Genomic DNA, 18,398 nt, shown 5'->3' on the forward strand with positions numbered 1-18,398 from the left:
GTTTGGAGGTAGAAGCAGCAGGGGCAGAGGTGAACGGACCCCCACTCTGATTCCCAGGCCAGCCTCTGCGGAAGCTGCATCCGCGGCTGCGCTGAGGCTGGTTCTGCACAGGATTGCTGAAGGAACATGCCTGGGTGCCCCTGCCCTGGCCTTGAAAAGAACAAACACCAGGAGTGGCCGGGCTCTTTGCAGACAGACCCAAGGACTTGGCCGTGGCCCGCATGTCCCTAAAACGCTCCAGTGCACTGTCGGCCGTATCGCCGAACAGGCGAGTGCCATCAAAAGGCATGTCCATGAGCGTGTTGTGGACATCAGGCGAGAACCTAGTAGAAAGCAGCTAGGCGTGGTGACGCAGCGCCACAGTAATAGAAATCGCCCTGCCCAACGAGTCAGCGGTGTCCAAACCACACCGAATGGCGAACTTAGCCGCATCCTTACCCTCAGCAACCGCTGGGAAAAGAACAGCCTGAACTTTCTCAGGACACTGAGCCAACACCTGGGCCACGGTATCAGACACCGCGTGGGAATAGCAGCCTAATAAGCAGGCGGTGTTCACCGACCACAGCCCCAAGCTGGCCGAAGAGAACAACCGCTTACCGAACTGTTCCAGCTTCTTAGAGTCCTTATCCGGCAGAGCAGTGAAAAGGCATTCTGCAACATCGAGGATTGGATGACCAGACTCTCAGGCGTCGAATGAGTGGTGAAAAAGGCGGAGTCACCAGGCGCCATTTGCTGACGCCTGGTGACATTCTTATTGACAGGGGCCCCCCTGGCCGGCCGCGACCAAGTGCCCAACAGGACGTTGGTGAGGGCGTCACTGAAGGGAAGCAGCTGCTCCGACGGAGTAGATGCAGTCTGGAGCACCTTGGTGAGGAGGTTAGTTTTGAGGGGCACCGTAAGAAGGTCTAGGTTGAGGACCTCAGCAGCCCGGCGAAGCACCGTTGTGTAGGAAGCGCCCTCCTGCATCGTTGGCGGAGAGGCAAACCCCGGGTCAGAAGAGACATCGAGGCCGCCTGCATCCTCCAAATCATCCACCCAGTCCTGTCGGAGTCACACTGACAGGCAAGAGGGTCCTCGGACCCCTCTCAATCCTCAGTCGCCGGAGGAGCCGGCCGCCGCCGGAGAAGGGACAAATGGTGTCGGAAACGGCGCCCTGAATGGCGCTGGCCGGGGTTGGGCCGGTGCTGTGTCCCAATGCGGATCCCAGGCAGGAATGAAATGGTCCTGGTAACCTGGGCAAGGGTGGAACATACGGCACCCACTGTGGTGCTGGGGACGGAGCCAGCAGCGACGGACCTCGTGGCGGAGCCAATGGTGTAGGATCCTGTGGCGCCGAAGCTGGATCCGTCGGAGGCGCCGACAGGCCAACATGATCTGGACGCAGGGCCCAAAGGCATGCCGGCAGGAGCCCGAGGCCTAAAAAGGCAGTCCATGGTAGCAAGAAACTCTTGCACCTGTTTGGGAGTCAAGTACCGACCGGCGGGTAGGGGGAGAACCCCTGTCCCCCTCGGCCGCATCAAAGGACCGACGGGGGGGGGGGGGGCGGGGGGGGAGGGGGAGACATCTGAGAGCGAACATGCTTCTTCTGCCACTGACCTATTGCGACGGCAGGCCCCACAGGACTTAAAGCTAGGCATCCCTACGTGCACCAGGAGAAAAAAGGGGGAGACAAAAGTCTCAAAAGAGTAGTCAAAAAGTGACTAAGGTACGTGCTCAAACCGGATCTGCGCTTACTGGCGTGGAAAAAGAAAGAACTGTCGTCAGCGCGCATGGGTGGCGCCTAAGTAGTCTCTGTGACGTCATCTCGACGCTAACAACGCCAGCGATGGCCTGAGAGCCGCAGGATACCACCTTTTGACGCGCAGGGGTACTGCTAGCAAAACTTTCCAGATCCAGACTGACACCTGGGGATATTCTAAGGTAAGGAATCTATCACTAACGTGTCTCTTTCAGATTATCTTTGTAAGATGTAATTTAAACAAACACTGTTTCTGTTGCATTATGACCATAAGAGTAAAATACCTAGGTAGCCATGAAAACTCTCCACCCAAATTATAGGGTAGCCTGAAAGAAATCAGCTCTACTGCACTGTATTCTTTTCGCTCTCTACAAAAGAAACTTGTACTGTCAGTCACAAGGAACAACATGTATTCAGATGAGAAAAGCTGCAAGCTGTAATAAAACTGAAAGGAACATGAATGAAGAAACAGATTTTGCAGTGATCATGTGTTTCCCATAAGCCTGGGGCTTTGTTGTGGTAATGTGTTTTTTACAAGAGAAGATCGACAGACTAAAAACAATGGGATAATTCCTTTTCTCCTTTTAATTGGGAATAAACAGTTTCCCTGTGATATTGATTACACAAAAATAGAAAAGGTTGCCCTGTAACAAATATTTTACATAACTACAGATGTTTTTTCAAATGAAACCTTTTTCCTGTACAATCACTACCCAACCCTAGTTAAGCACACCTCTTCCACTGGTATGATTTCCAATTGCGTTTTACAGAATACTATGAACAGAGGAAGTAACATTTATTGTCCCAATTCAAATCCAGACATGTACTGTTTCTACTAGATCTAATATGATGCTACAATCTTTCCAACTGTGAAAACCCATACGTTCCTCCTCACTCTTTCTAAAAAAAAGCATATTTAACAATTCAAGTTTGCTAGTCAGGATATCCAAGAACAAGTGCTAAAAGAATGGTTCCAGCAGAACTACAAATTAGGACATTTCTCAATAATGTGCTTGTGTCTCAGTTATATCCTTCTAGAAAATTCCATCAGTGTGCTTCTAAATGGCAGCAGAAATGGGCACAAAACTGAACTTGTTTACAACCTACTTTATATATAACAAAGATGAACAATTCAAATTATACAAATTTTCACTACCTAAGAAAAATACATTTTTGACATTCATTCTTCTTTGCATCGGGCCCCAAATCTGAAAAATAGCCAAATGTATACAAAGCTCAAACAAAGGCGAAACGTTTACCCCTATTAACTAATCAGTACCATTTACTACTGAAATGTGTAATCTGAAAATAAAAACATTTTTAAAACTGACGAAAGCGGATAGGATTCACGCTTTTAAAAATCAACATTTTCCACATGTAGAAAGATGCTTGAAAAACTCAAAAGTAGAGGAGCAGAAAAGTGCAGGTTACAGAACTTTGAATTACATTCAGAATATAGCATAGTAGATCATATAACAACATTTTAGTCGCATTGCTTAAATTATTTTCAAGAGAAAACAGTAGAATTCTTTTTTCTAGTTATATACTGAGAAGAGTGGTTTATAAATAAATTCTCTAGGTTCAGTAGAACAACAAATATAAACGTGTGTTCTTAAGTTTGTTTGTAGTTCAGGCCCTAAAAGAAAACAGTGAGAGTCTTCGTTGCAGAACAAATCCAAATAAAAAGAGAATGCACAGCAACACAAATCAAAATAGCATTTTACGGTCTTCATAACAGCTTGTTTTCTGAACGTCCAGGGTTGTGGTAATGTTTGTAGATCAGTCGCAGCTGAAACAAAGAATAATGTTGATGAAGTGTTATTCACGGGTACATAACACAGTAAGAGAGAAACCACTATATCACTAAAATATTAAGCTACCTTAACAAAAGTGTAAAACAGATGACGTATCAATTATTGGGAATTTATTCGTAAGTCCAGGTTGTCAATATTTGTAAGAAGTAATAACCTTAAGAAAATCTTTGGTCTTTGTGAAAAGGGAGACTGATAATACCAAAAGAACATAATGTAAATCATTCAAAAGGTTTAACATTAATAAACGGATAAGAGAGAATATATATATTACCTACTGTCGATCGCCAGTAGGTAGTCATAGTTAGAACCTAGTTTCCATAGGAAAAGTATTTTTTGGTTTGCTAATAACTTTGGCGTTGTTTGATGAATCTTTCTGAAATTCTCCCCCCAAAAAAAGTCTATCCAGGTCAGCTCCTATCCTGAAAGTTTGGGGGCTGAGAAAAAAAGGGGGTCCCAAAAGTAGTTTTCTTCATGTTAATTTCCATGGGAAATTTTGCGACGTGCTACAGCTCGAACTGCTGAATGGAATTACCCCAAATTTGGCAGAACGGTAGAGCTTAGTTCAGAAAGCGACCGTTTTTTTAAATGGTGTAAATCAGTTTAGTAGTTTTTGAGAAATTCTAAAAATTAGATTTCCCTTAGGAAACTTTGTGCAAGGCTACAGCCAAAACTACTGAACGCAATTAAGTGCTTGGGTCAGAAAGCGACCTTTTTAAAAATGATGTAAATCTGTTCAGTAGTTGCGGAGAAATTAGAAAAATAAAAGTTTTGATATCTGGGCGGAGCCTAAGTCGCATGAGCGAGCTTCACAGTGATTTGCTGCTAGTAGTCCAAACCAGGAAGTGGTTTTCGCACTGGGGTCGCGTGTTTTAATTTAATGAGGCCCTTGGCTAGGTTCTGGGGGCATTTCTTAAAATATATTAGCGGGGGCTCGCAGGGGTTGCGGTGGCACGATGGGGTTCGTTAAGCCCCGCGGCTTCAGTCATGTTGGGGGGGGGTTGCGCCTGGAGGCCTGTATGTGCTTATAACTTTGGCGTTGTTTGACGAATCTTTATGCAACTATCCAAAAAGTTTCTATTTTTTTTATTAGGTCCTATATTGAAAGTTTGGGGGTGAATGGTGTAGGAGGGGCTGGGAAAAAAGGGAGCCCCAAAACGTGTTTTCTCCATGCAGTTTCGATACAAAACTTTACAGAAGGCTACAGGTGAAACTGCTTAACGGAATTACGGCATATTTGGCAGGGAGAAAGATGATGGTCCAGAAAGCATGCTTTTGTTTAAATCTGTTCAGTAGTTTTTTTGAAATATCAAATTTTAAGTAAATATAGATACTTAAGAATTCTGAAATGTGATTGGCTGAGGGGGTTACAAGCACGAGCATGCGGCTCATTGGCTGTGAACTGTTGAAACCAGGAAGTGTTGGCAGCCATTTTGTGATTTACTCCGTTAGCTTGCACGTCTCCGAGTAGAAGCCATCTGGTCCACAGTGTCACGATTCCAGCGGACTGCCTGCTCCCCAAATGAATGCGGAAGTGTGGTTCTGCCCGGGATACTCTGAGTAAGGTCAGCGGTCTAGCTTCCAGAGACTGGAAGTTGACGTCACTCCAGTCACGGTGCATCCAGGGGAATCCGCATATCCTATTGCGGTTCCCGCCGCATCGATGCTTTGGATTAACGCCTTCGTCCAACAGACGTCCTGAGCGACCTTGCTTCCGTGAAACACTTCACAGAGAGGAAACGCGTTTGGTGCTTCTCCCTGGGATTCAGGTACCGCTTCTGTGGTTGCGGAATCTCTCCACACGTTCTGGAGGACTTCCGCGATTCTCTAGCCTTGGGGGTGCCTGCTCTGTTCTTTCTCGGCTTCCAACACGCTGGTGCGTGTTGGAGAACTAGCGACTTTTTGTGGACACGCGCAGGAGCGCGTGTTCACTTCTGGGTCTTCATTACGCTGGAGAGCTTATTGTATGTTACTGGGTTTTCAATGCGCAGGAGCGCTTGTGTAACTTTGGTTTTCCAACGCAGGAGCGCTGTTGTTTAGTTCGGAGTAGCACGCGCAGGAGAGCTTGTTTAGTTTGGTTTTCCACGCACAGGAGCGCTTGTGTTTAGTCCCGAATACCACGCGCAGGAGCACTTGTTTATTCTGGGGTGTCCACGCGCAGGCGTGCTTGTGTTTAGTGCGGAGTACTACGCGTAGGAGCAATTGCCGTGTCACCGTCAGTCAGCGCAGGAGCGCTTGTTTTACTTGCACTCTTCCCTGATGACCTGCTGACCTTGCTTGTGGTTTCCCTGATACCTTACATACGTTGATTATGCTAATTCGTCTGTATTATTATGGATGTGAGAAGAAGGGGGTGTGTATGACTCAGTAGTGATATTCCTTCCCTGCTCTCCCTTTTGTCCTCCTGCCCATTTACCCCGGTTCCATCTTCATCCTGGTTACTGTTGAGATTCTACTAGGGTAATGTGGAGACAGTGGTGGATGTTAATGTCACCTCTGGGAGATCACTTCGCAATACTACGGTAAAACTTGTGGGGTTCTGACACGCAGTTTTACCTCTGCGAGGCAACACTGGCATCTGTGTAAGATATGCCTTTCACGCTGTCTCTCCTCATATCGGCTATGGCTTTATAAGCCCGTTCATCGGCTCCCACCTCTCTACGTTTGCAAGCTAGTACGTTGCTGTGGGGCACAGGTTTACCTTTGCGAGACTGGGTGCGAACTTTTGATAAGTCACACTATATGAGCATTGACAATTTGACAATTTTATTAATAAACTGCACGATTACTTAAAATCTTTACAGTATAAGATAAAAAAAGAAAAAAAACTAGATGAACGTCCCGACTCCCCCCATTACATGTCCCATCCACTCATGAAAGTGAATATCACTTTAAGTTAAAATACTAACATGCTGGTCCTGTTTAGCTGTCCAAAACAGAGTTCTTTTAAAAGGAGTGATGTATAGGTTGCACCAGTGTTTCCCAACTGATAAGGGGAGGCACATGAAAGTTCCGTAGAGTCAATTCATGCACCAAGGGCAGTTGACGATAGATGGATTCCTCGTGGATCTTTAAACCAGCCCAGGTTGGATAACTGGGGCCGAAGGCTTCCAGTTACTTTGCAGACAATGCCGTTAAGTGGGAGTTGAGTGCCATTTTTACCTGGTGTATAAATTTCCCAACTCTGGCTATCAAACAGGTCGTGGAGACTGAGAGGCACCAGTCCGAAGCCTCTCTGCAAGTTCTATAGTCCGTGTTTCGTAAAATCGGAAGCAGCAAGCGATGGCGGTTATTGGCCAGCTTTGTGCAGCAGCACAACAAGTGTAGCCAGGATTCTCTACGGTATTTGCATAGACGACAGACTGAGGTGCCATCCGTACGGGCCCATTTGGGGTTGAAGTCCATGATCCTGAGGGCCAAAAGGCGAAAGTACAAAATTTTCTTACTCGCGTACGTAGATACTGCGAATCCTGTCGCACACGTAACTGCAAATGGCCACATCTCCCGAGAAATCCCTCTAGCCAGAGGGACACGGCAGGATTGCCCGCTCTCCCCCCTATTGTTTGCTCTGGTTCTAGAACCACTGGCCACTGTCCTTAGGAATACCCCATTATTAAAAAGAGTGCATTGGGGAGACAATTGGGAAGATAGAGTTTCCCGATATGCCAATGACATGCTAATCTATCTGTCTGACCCGGAGGCCGGCATCCCGAAGTTATTGGCACTATGTGACACACATGGAATAAACTCTGGTTATACGATTAACTGGACAAAATCGGTCATCTATGTATTAAAGGGTCCTGCTCCAGACCTTCCTAGTGACTGCCCATTGACGATAGCAGACACCTCATTTAAATACCTGGGCATCTACGTGACCCGGGACGTGGAGGTATTCTATGAGCAGAACTTACTACCGCCACTCACTCGCTTGAAAGTGGACGTGAGACATTGGAAAACCCTCCCTCTAACGCTGCTGGGGTGAGCGGCATTATTTAAAATGATGGCGTTGCCACGTCTCCTGTATATACTGGAGAACACTCCAGTGGTGGTACCACCCTCTTATTTCCGGAGAGTGACGGCGGTGGTGAATCACAACAGTTGGAGATTTGTGGACCAGTGAAGGAATGGTCTCTTTCTCACGCCTACAGCAGCAGTATGAACTGGGCCCCAATGAAACCTACAGATACATCCAAATACGGCATGCATTGATGGCAGCCATCTTCGCCACTGGAGGACCGTTTGCTTACTGACTTTATGCAAACAGGCGCCACATCCCTCACTTACCGAAAACTACAGAATAATCTTCCAGACCCTCTAGCTAAACTAAAAGAGAAATGGGAGGATGAGCTAGGTGCCATGGATGAGACAGACTGGAACGCCGCGCTGGCATCGCCGCGAGAAGCAGGCGTTTCGGCCCAATTTAGATTGGTGCAATTTAAGATACTGCACAGAGTCTACTACACTAGAACCACCCTGCATAAAATACACAGGGCAGACCACCCGAACTGCCTTAGAGGTTGTGGAGAGGAAAGGACACTGATACACACACTTTAGGGCTGCCCGATTATCACTGAATACTGGTGACAAATCATGCGCACCATTTCTCAAACTCTAGAAACATCACTTACACCAGACCCACAGACTTATACGACCCACGGGTATGCCTGTTGAATGTGTGGGGAAGGAATATTCTGTCGCGTCAGGGGCAGCAATGGGTGACGGTTGGGGTCATGGTTGCCAAGCGGGACATAGCGAAGAAATGGGGAGTGGAAGAAACACGGACTTTAGCACAATGGTGCAGACTATGGACAAACTTATGATGATTGAGCGAGCAGTATATAAAATGAGAGCTAACCCTCGTAAATGGAATAAGATCTGGCAACCATGGAATAGTTACAGGGGAGATCTTTGCAAACCTCTTCCTGCAGAAGATATAGATAGTTCAGGGGATGAGGAAGGGATGGATGACTGATGCGCTGGGAGGCCAATGGGGGGAGCAGGGAAGAGGACTGGGACACGAACATATCTGAGCTTTTGTAGGATTGGGGGAAAAGTGGGATTAGGATAAATGCCCGGGATTCCCGGACAACGTGAGATACTGAACGTACATAGACTATGATGCCAGTATATTCTAATCTTAATGAGTCTAAAGTTTTGTTGAAAAATATATAAAAGTAAGACTATACATATTACATACATATTGTATAATTGCCTTATATAAACTGTCGACAAACGCTGCCGGACCGGAAGGTTGTTGGCTGAAGAGCTGTGTAACACTGAAAGTGAACTATTGTGTGAAAGACGACAGACCTCCGGATTGTAACAGAATGCGATGTATTTTTGGCAACTGCAAATAAAGTCTTACACCAAAAAGAAAAAAAAAAAAAAAAGAGACATTCTATTGCCACAACAACCCTTAGAGCCCTTTGGCTAAACCACCACCTCTTCCTGTCCTCGATAACTAATGAACTTATTAACTTTTGTATTCTTCTCCCCTCCCCACACTTGTGTACTAACCAAAAATTTCAGATACTAAGATGACCCTTGCAGACATGATTTATTGCACCGCAAACAGCAAGACTTGTTTTCACCAACAATGGAACCTGTTTTATCAATTGAACAGACTCTTACATCTGGCCGGTCTCACCTGTTTTAGATCCTGAAGCAAGGCCCTGTTATACCATAATATTGTCTGTTTGACTCGGGTGGGAGGAGAATAACAGTGGGGCTTGAATGACAACACGCTTGGAGCGGGGACTCAAATCTTGTATAAACATGCTGATATAACAAAGGTGGGCTGACATGACAACAATGCATTGTGTAAAATCTGTATAAAAGGAAGAGCCAAAATGAGATGCAGTTAGAGCACCTCCTGATGATAGCCCCGGTGTCAGAAGTGATGTGTTCTCCTCCTGGAGTAATAAACCTGTTCTTCATGTTCCACTTCCCAGCGCCTGCCTCGTTACTTTGATAACTAATATTAAGGTAAATTAGAGGTGGTTTGCACCAAGCGGCATCGAAAGTCTTGGTAGTCACAGCTGCTTTTTACAATTGGCGCACCAACGCCGGGTCCATCAGCGACACGTCGGTCCAGTGAGAGAGGTCCTAACGACAGAGTGGCTATCTAAATGATCGGTAAAGTGCACCTGCCTGAAAGAGACCCTCGTCTGGCAGCCGATCAACTGAACTTCACCAGTTCCAAACAGACCTCTCTCGAGTGACCTGCGGTCCTGACTGGGAACTAACAGGAACGCCGCATTGTTTGGAGTGAGAGGACAAAACGGGCGCTGGAAGGGGACCACGAAGAAACTGTCCACAGCGGTCCGGGTAAGGTTGTGAAAAATCGATTCTTGCTTGTTATTTGATTGTTTGGCTGGTCGAATAAGTTCGACCGAATACTAGTATTCTCCTTAGTTGAGACATTCCCAGCATGCAAACAAAGAGATTAGGAATACTCTCTTTTTTTGCAGAAAGCGAAGGACATGTAATGCGGGCTTTTTGCCTAAATTGATTTAAGATTTTTTGTTGACCTTTGTTACGTCATGCCTGTCTTCTCAAAAATTGATTGATTGTTTGGCCGGGCCGTTTATTAGAGGTCAGTCATCCAGCACCGCCGGAAGGCACCCCTAATAAGGACATGTATGTGAAATATGGACTAGCCACTGTAACGTATAGCGAATTATGGTATAAAAGAACTAGAAAAGACCGGGAAAATCTGTGGCCACTAATGGGATCTTTTTGACCCCGATAAAATAGAAACGCTAGGAATAGCTCTTGCAGAAAGAGAACTACGCCAGCCATGTTAGACAGCTATGGTTTATGACAGAAAGAAACCACTCAATGAAATAAAAGAAACAAATCTAGACTAGATAAAGAGATACGAAAAGCAGCTCACCAAGCTTGTAAAAAGTAAGAAAAAGACATAAAAGAAAGAAGAAACTCGATTTTCAATGGCCAAAAGAAGAAGTAAAACAATCCAAAAATGTAATTAATTAGGAAGATACAGTACGTAGAAACAACGCTAAAAGAATAATTAGGATATGTTTCATTCCACAACATAGGCACTTTGTAAGACCCTGGCGCTTTAGATATGAGCAATGAAAAAGATAGTAAACTCAGCCTCTTTTACTTTGCGGCCTCTTTGACAGAGCAAAAGCACACATTTGTTGTTGAAACATTTTTTGTACTACTATTATATGGTCCCCAAAGGGAGTACTGTCCCAGATATTAGGTAACTGTGAACCCCAAGTGCATTCTGGTTCTTGAGGTCCTAGACATAGAAATTTTATTTTTGCACACCAAGTGTTTCGCCTACCTTCCCAGCCACACCAGTGCTTAATTTGTCAGTTTCCATTGACATACAATAATACTGATTTGCAAAATGTATAGGCTCCCTTGATGTGTGTACCTGCCCTAGGTTAGAGGGCTTAAAACTGTTACTATAGGAAGTAAATGCATAGGCATTGTAAAAAGCACCGGCACAAATTAAGACTGCACGTTCCCCTCTAAATAATATTTGCAGACTTTCAGAAGAGTTTTTTCAAAAGTTCCTGAGCCTTACCAGGGGTATGCCATCCAGTCAAACAGACAAAAGAAGGGAGTAAATCTATTAAATAAAAAGAGAGATGGGCTTCCCTAAAATTGCTTGCTTTGCCAAAACAAGGGCTTGAAGAATCATCCCCAGAAAAGCTCACTTTAAGTGCCAACATTTCATGTCCATGCACAAGTTACATGACCTGAATGAACAATTAAGGAAAGTCTTGCTCTGTTTTAACAAACCACAATCTCCTTGAAAGAAAAGGTTATCTGTTTAGATCATGACATGGAAAAGTTTTTCTGGCGATCGCATTTTAGGAGTCAGGCGCAAGACACATATTGCTGGTTCTGGCAGTTACATATCAATAGTTTCCTAGCACGACCGTGCCCACGTGTTTTCTGAACTAAAACTGCACTGTTTTCCCCCGTCCGCCCGAAAACCGAACTCCATGCAGAACATTAAAGGAATTTCTGTTAGCGATCTTGCCACTGTAACAAAGATACACATCCTTAAAAACTAGGATACAACCGATGGAACTTGCCACCTCCTATAGTTTCCCTATTTTTGCGGATGGGGACAACCCCAAACTGCCGTAGATAGTTTTTAATAAAAGCAGTAATACGTTGCCCCTACCCTACTCTAAACTGAATGCATCTGACCTCTTCCTACAACGCAGTATGTTATGCTGCACTCTGAACAATTCATGCAGTGAACGTTCCACCATTAGTTAACCTTGCCGCACTGAATCTTTCTGGGCTTCAATAACCAGCTGCCAAAGACTGCATCTCAGAAGATGGGTCTGATTCATGGTGGGGTAATAATCATCGTCATCACGCGTGTTGATGTGTTTTAGATGCTGGCCCCTCGCACCCTTTTTATTTAAGTTATAGCGGTGTTTTCAACTGAAGGTTGGAAAGGCTTAGTACACTGTCCTTTAGGCGAAAATAGGCTAGTGTTATGAAATTGCGTTTTGTGTGAAGGGACTATCTCGGAGTACGTGAAATGTTTGTGTAGTATGCACGTGTGTGTATCATGTACGTATGGGCCCATGTGAGAATGCTTTTGTGTGACTGGGTTGCTAGCAAAGTGACATGCATTAGCGACAATGATGAATTTCGATTTATGAACTGACCAAATGAAGAAGTGAAGGGCCCCTGAGCTCGTGTTCGTATTATCTCCCATCAACTAGGAGCTAGAGACATTGTCATGTTATAGATTTACCTCTTCTTCTTCCATCTACATAGAAACATAAGAGCTGTGCCATTGTACATCTGACTGGTATCCCTACTTACGCCTATACATCAGCTCGAACTATCGCTGCTAGATATTGGGGGAACCCCACTGTAAGTATTAGTGCGACTGCACTTGTATCTGGCCATCAGGAAAAGAAAGTAAGTATTTTCAGGTCATCTGCTTAGATCTTCTATGGTCAAAAGGGGAAGGAAGGAGCCTGGCCCCTGGGTAAATTGAAATAAGCTATGCGATGCGCGACGTGCATGAAAAAGTCCCTTTTTGTGTAACCAACTCTGCATTTTTCGTGCTTGGTGCATGTATTATCAAGTCCTATTGGATATTGTGTGTATACAAAAACTGCGCATTTTGTGTTTTTCTTTGGTTTATGTGCTTAAATGTACAAATTGTCCTGTACTGTTCTACGTAGTAAGTGTCAAAACATGAGGGTAAATAAGAGACAGATGAACAGCCTGTATTGTTAATTTGAAATGGTATAGTCACATGTAATCTGTGTAAGTATGATATTTTTTAGAGGTGCTCCAAGGGTGACTTCTTCCGTCTTAGACGTCAGCATGTAAATAGACAAAGTGTGCTTCTAATGACCCATTAGTTGCATCCCCTTTGGGCACACTGTTTTGGGTTCCTTTCAATGAGGACTCCACAAGTGGTATCGTTTGAGTTTTAGGTTTTATTCTCAATAGTTCATAAATGAAATTATTTAATCATTTCAACCTTTTGTATTGCTTCATTCTCTTGCATTTATAACATCACATGATTTTTATCTTGGCTCCAATGCATTTCGGGCCTATAATAGCCCTTCCTCAGGGAGCAATCACTGTAAATACAGAATATGTACATAAGACTACAAAAATAATAACATGTAATCATAACTCATAGTGCCTTCTAACCGCAATGTGCAGAAAAGTGGACATTGTGATCGTGCCGTGTGCATGACAAACGTGCAATAACCGTTATCGTGCCGTGTGTTCAACCAAATTATGCCACGTGAGATATAGAAAGAAACAGAGCGCTAAATAAGTGATGTAAAGACTTACATCAATATAGTCAATCGCTGCCTTCGCAATCCTAAAGGCGAAAGTAAAAGCAAAGTAAGGAATTTTACAAGGATAAAGATAATGAAATTAACGGCCAATAGCTAGATTAGCATCATGACTCTCACCATGTAAATCCGAAGGGTCTGAAACGAAATGTCAATCGTGACGCTCTGCAAAAAGTTCACCGGGACGCCCAACCACGTTTCCATTCATATATCAACGAAAGCGGTATAGAAAGCCGTGGAACCTCTTCCGCATCACGTGCGCAGAGTTCAGAATAGGCATAGAAGAAACACTGCGCCGTCCATGTTCCCGAATTACAAAAATAATAAACTAACTATGCTGAATTCAAGGGTGATAAGAAAGATAAAAAAAATGAAGTAAAATGAAATATAATAAAAACTGAATATACTGAATGGAATAAAGAATAAGACGGGGGAGAGTAGAGAGGCACGTGTATTAACCCTTTCCGTGCTGCGAACGTCCAACGGTCGTCGCGTGCACTACCTCGCTGGTGCTGCGCACGACCGCTGGACGTCCGAATCCCGTTAGCGCGATCGAACGTCCGCTCTGGGGCGGAATGTTCGATGCGCTAAACGGGTTAATATGGTGCTCTGAGGTGAACAAAGGTTGCAAAACAAAAATAGAAATGAACCATTTCTGTACACAATGGATAATAAAATCAAACACACAGTCAGCTCCTAAACGAGCCAAGGAATAGTCGCCTATTGGCTCTAAACGGTTCAGCAATGCAGGAAATAATCAGTATATACAATATATTATCAGGAAGTGTATGAATCACAAATAACAAGCAAATTCAATGCGATCATTAAGACCATTTGGTTTTATCGAATTAAGTCTATAAATCCAAAAGTTCTCTCTGCGTAAAAGATATTTATTATTATTGTCTCTTCCTTCATATTTCTCAATACATTCCAATATGACGAACTTTAATTGTGAAATGTTATGGTGCTCTTCAATAAAGTGTTGCACAACTGAAGACTTCATGTTTTTTGTACGAATGTTTGATTTATGTTCTGTAATTCGCGTTTTTATTTTCCTTTCAGTCTTGCCTACATATACCTTGCCACACAGGCATTTCAATGCGTAGACTACATTTGAAGTGTCACAAGTGGCTGTGGCCTTCAATTTTATTTTGAAACCTTTCATCGGATGTGATATCACGTTTCCACTGATGATGTTATTACAATTGCCATGGCAAGATATTGTTCCTTTGTGTCCTGTTATGTCCTTGGTTTTTTGTTTCCCCTGTTTCTACCCCTTGTATGGGCAAATAACGGTGGCATGGAAAAGATTTCATTGAAGTCTGGTTCAAGGTTTAAGATAGTCCAATGCTTTCTAATCACCTTCTTGAAACGTGAGCTCAAAGTAGAAAACGTAGAAACTGCAACAATTTTATTGTTGTTAATCTTTTGGTTTTCTTTTAAAAGGTCAGATCTCCTTTTATTTAAAACACGTTTCTTTGCTTCATCAATAGTTTGCTCCGGGTATCCTCTGTTTAGAAATCTGTCACCCATTTTATCTAGTCTTTGTTGTTCTTTTAGGGGATCTGATGTGATTCTTTTCACTCTTAACATTTGTGAAAAAGGGAGGTGATTTTTCAAGGACGTTTGGTGAAAACTTGCGAAGTGTAGCATGTTGTTCCGATCCGTGGGTTTACGGTATATGTCTGTTTCCAGGCCTCTTTCTGTCAGTGTGACTTCAACATCTAAAAGACGCCATTTGTTTGGAAATTTCCCAAGTTAATTGAATTCGTTCATCACGGGTGTAAGTGAGTGCACTGGATTAATTGTTGTAGTGCACTCACTCACTCACTCTCTCTCTCTCTCTTTTTGAGCCTACCTACGCGGTCCAGGAATGACCATGCTGGGTTCAAATCCATGTGACAACTGGGTGGACTTACTCTTAGCCGTTTACTTCACAGAATGCTGTGAATTTCCTTTTGAATAAATGACAACACTGTACTCACCAGTACACGTCTGATTGGCTTCAACACAACAGTGTTTGAATAAATTGACAGAAACGAAATACCATATTTTGCCATGTTACTACCCCTCCTCTCTATGAAAAATTATGGAATTTGATTGGCTAAAAATGAAAGGAAGGGTAAGACGACAAATGCCCCCTAATCTGACCCTTAAAAGGGAGCTATATGTCAGTGGTGTTTGTTTTAGATACCTTAGTAGCACCTCCATCATCGTTCATGTTAATGCACACACTGCACATAAGTAGAGTGACCAAACTTCCCAGTTTTGCCAGGAAGGTCCCAGTGTTGTACCAGCTGTCCCAGAAACATTTCAAGAAATGTAGCTCATGCCCCGGTTTTTAAAGATAATCGACAAAAATTGGTGGGAGGTGTTTTCCTTGTTCTACAAAACAGGGATAGTTAGCCGTTATTTCCAGGAAACAATTTGATTAGCAGGCAAGCCGCCACGTTTAAAAATCACAACTTATGTATGTTCTTACTGACTTGTTCTGTAACTCTCTGCTAAGGAGCGCGCTCATCGCTCAAAAGTAACATAGTAGTCCTTCTCCCAATTTTGTGAAATGTCCTTGGTTGTTTTGGTTTTAGAATTCTGGTCACCCTACATATGAGTTGTAAAGACATTACAAGTCCTTCATTGGCTAGTGAAGTAACTAGGTTGCAAAGGATGGCGCAGAAATGAGAAAAATGTTTATAAAAATGATTTGAACTAAAGTAAAAGGAATGTTGTAGTAAGCCCTGCTGAATGGGTACTGAGATCAAGCTGTTTAGTTAAAAGTAAGAAACATTGACAGGATGGGACAACGCTCAGCTTGTGTACTATTATGGTGCACAATACTAGGAAGGGTACCTGTAGGCCCATGATAATAACGCATCACACCTTCTATTGTGGTTAACAAATCTTGAAGAAAACGTAGCCCTGCAGGAATTTGTTTTGTAATGACGGTTTTTCCTGGAAAAGTTAGTTTGAATTTGACAGACCATATGGTTACTAGTTTTAGATTTCTTGCCACAACCATATTTGTGAAAGAGAAAAGTACACGAAGGATAATATGTATGATTGGAATTCCCATGGGTGTTCGTAGACCTGCACAACAGTGAAAAGTAGGAATCAATAAGTATACCCAGACAAAAAGACACAGAATATCCACATTGTCTTCCTTTTTAGTAGATAATACGTATTTTCTTAGCTGCTTGGGGTTGGGAGAGAAAACTAAAATTGTGTAACATCTTCCCTTGCCAGTTCCCTAAAAATGTGTTTTATACTCACTGGTAGATTTAAGAATGCCCTCCAGTCATTGGAAGAGAGAGGTCGGACGCGATGCACAGCCTGACTGCAAGGAGTGGAACACCTATAACTACGACCAAGGCTGAGTCGCAGAGCCAAGATTCTGGACGAGGCACTAACACCGACAAGAAAGAAACAAAGAAAGAAAGAAGGGCTATTCAGAAGCCCCCCAGCTTGTTGGCCTACTTGTGCCTGAAGTCTCAATCCATTGGGCCCAATTGGTGGGCTCATTTGTGCAGAGTCTCTGCCCCCCTTGGTCCATCTCCAGTTCGACCCCCACTCCACACTATCTTCCTTTGGCTCCCCCAAACCACCCCTTTTTCTCATGGGGTTTTTATCAACCTGATGAAGGAACAATGGACAAAGATAGGCTAGGGTTAGTAGAGATGGACTTCACGGATAAAGAATAGGGTGCGGGTACCCTGTCTAAGGTACCAGCGATAGATTAGATTAGTAAACAGGGAAGAGGGATTGTGACCCCAGAGAAGGAACGACCTCGCCCTGCAACGCGGAATCTGGACCAGAGCTGGACGCATAGCTCCATCGCCGGTGCTCAACAGCGCCAACGCCAAGATGAACAATGGGAGCCTACCAGTGATGGCTCACTGTAAAAAGACACTAGAAAGATAAACTCATCGATTATATTAGGTTAAACTTCTCTCCCAATGACCTTGTATTAGTTGTGCCCCAAATGGACAAGAAAAAGGTTGTTTGTGTAAAATTCTACATCACTCGCATTCATAGTGTCATTGTATTGATGATAGCATGGGAATGTCATACCATATGGAAGAAAAAGTAAACTATGTATCACAAGGATTGTACAACGCCATTTGCCATCCTGAATATGCTTATTAGTTTTGTCCCCCCCCCCCACAGTCCAGTTTTCAAAAGTACACGCAATGATCTCTATCCCTCGAAAGAATTAGTACGATAAACTGTTTTTTTGTGTTACAAAGAACGTACTGCCTCATCTAGGAATTGTGCTCATCACCAAGTTTAAACTGCGGTACAGCGAACACCTTTTTGCACACACCCTCTCCCAGTTGTTACCCTCACTGCATAAGTTATTGCAGATAACTATCTTCTTCTCCTATTGTCTGTGTATCCACCTGTACAACTAGTATACCACCAAAAATTACAATAATCAGCCCAACTGCATGTTTAGCTAGGAGACATCTCGAAGGACTGGGAAAATATCAATGTTTCTCTTGATCTCAGTACTGGCAATATGTCGTTGTTCGTTGGATGTACACTGCATACCGCCCTAGTGTTCCCTTTACACGAGTACCTTGTGCCCCGAAGACATTGGAATAGATTAGCAAGCTGGCGAGGTATGTTAAAAGGGAGGACTGTTAGAATTAAAATAACAAGCATAAACATTACCTGTGCCATCTTGTTTGACGAAAGTTCTTTCATTAACATAAGCCGCAGTCATTTTGATCAACCGCAGCCATTTTGTATTCTGATGGTCACCTCTTTCTCACCCTGCCCTCACTAGCACCCATCTGGCCCTCTGACCACACCTGATATGTGTGCTGAGGCCATAACTAACAGGCATGCCTTTGATGGTATCTTCAAAGAGACATTCAATTGCCACAACAACCCTTAGCGCCCTTTGGCTAAACCACCACCTCTTCCTGTCCTCGATAACTAATGAACTTATGAACTTTTGCATTCTTCTACCCTCCCCACACTGGTGTACTAACCAAAGATTTCAGATACTAAGATGAC

General features: G+C 43.7%; 1 protein-coding gene across 1 annotated transcript in view; it reads right to left on the minus strand.

The window, feature by feature from the left end:
• Nucleotides 1-2,307: 2,307 nt before the first annotated feature.
• The window catches only part of MOV10L1 (Mov10 like RNA helicase 1), a 1,040,774-nt gene continuing 1,024,683 nt past the window's right edge, over nt 2,308-18,398 (minus strand). Inside the window, exon 26 of the mRNA XM_086967454.1 lies at nt 2,308-3,527. Coding sequence (XP_086823580.1) covers nt 3,518-3,527 — 10 coding nt within the window. The 3' untranslated portion in view covers nt 2,308-3,517. The remainder of the gene's footprint in view (nt 3,528-18,398) is intronic.

The sequence above is a fragment of the Lissotriton vulgaris genome, chromosome 1_1, assembly GCF_964263255.1.
Source record: "Lissotriton vulgaris chromosome 1_1, aLisVul1.2, whole genome shotgun sequence".
Taxonomy (NCBI): domain Eukaryota; kingdom Metazoa; phylum Chordata; class Amphibia; order Caudata; family Salamandridae; genus Lissotriton; species Lissotriton vulgaris.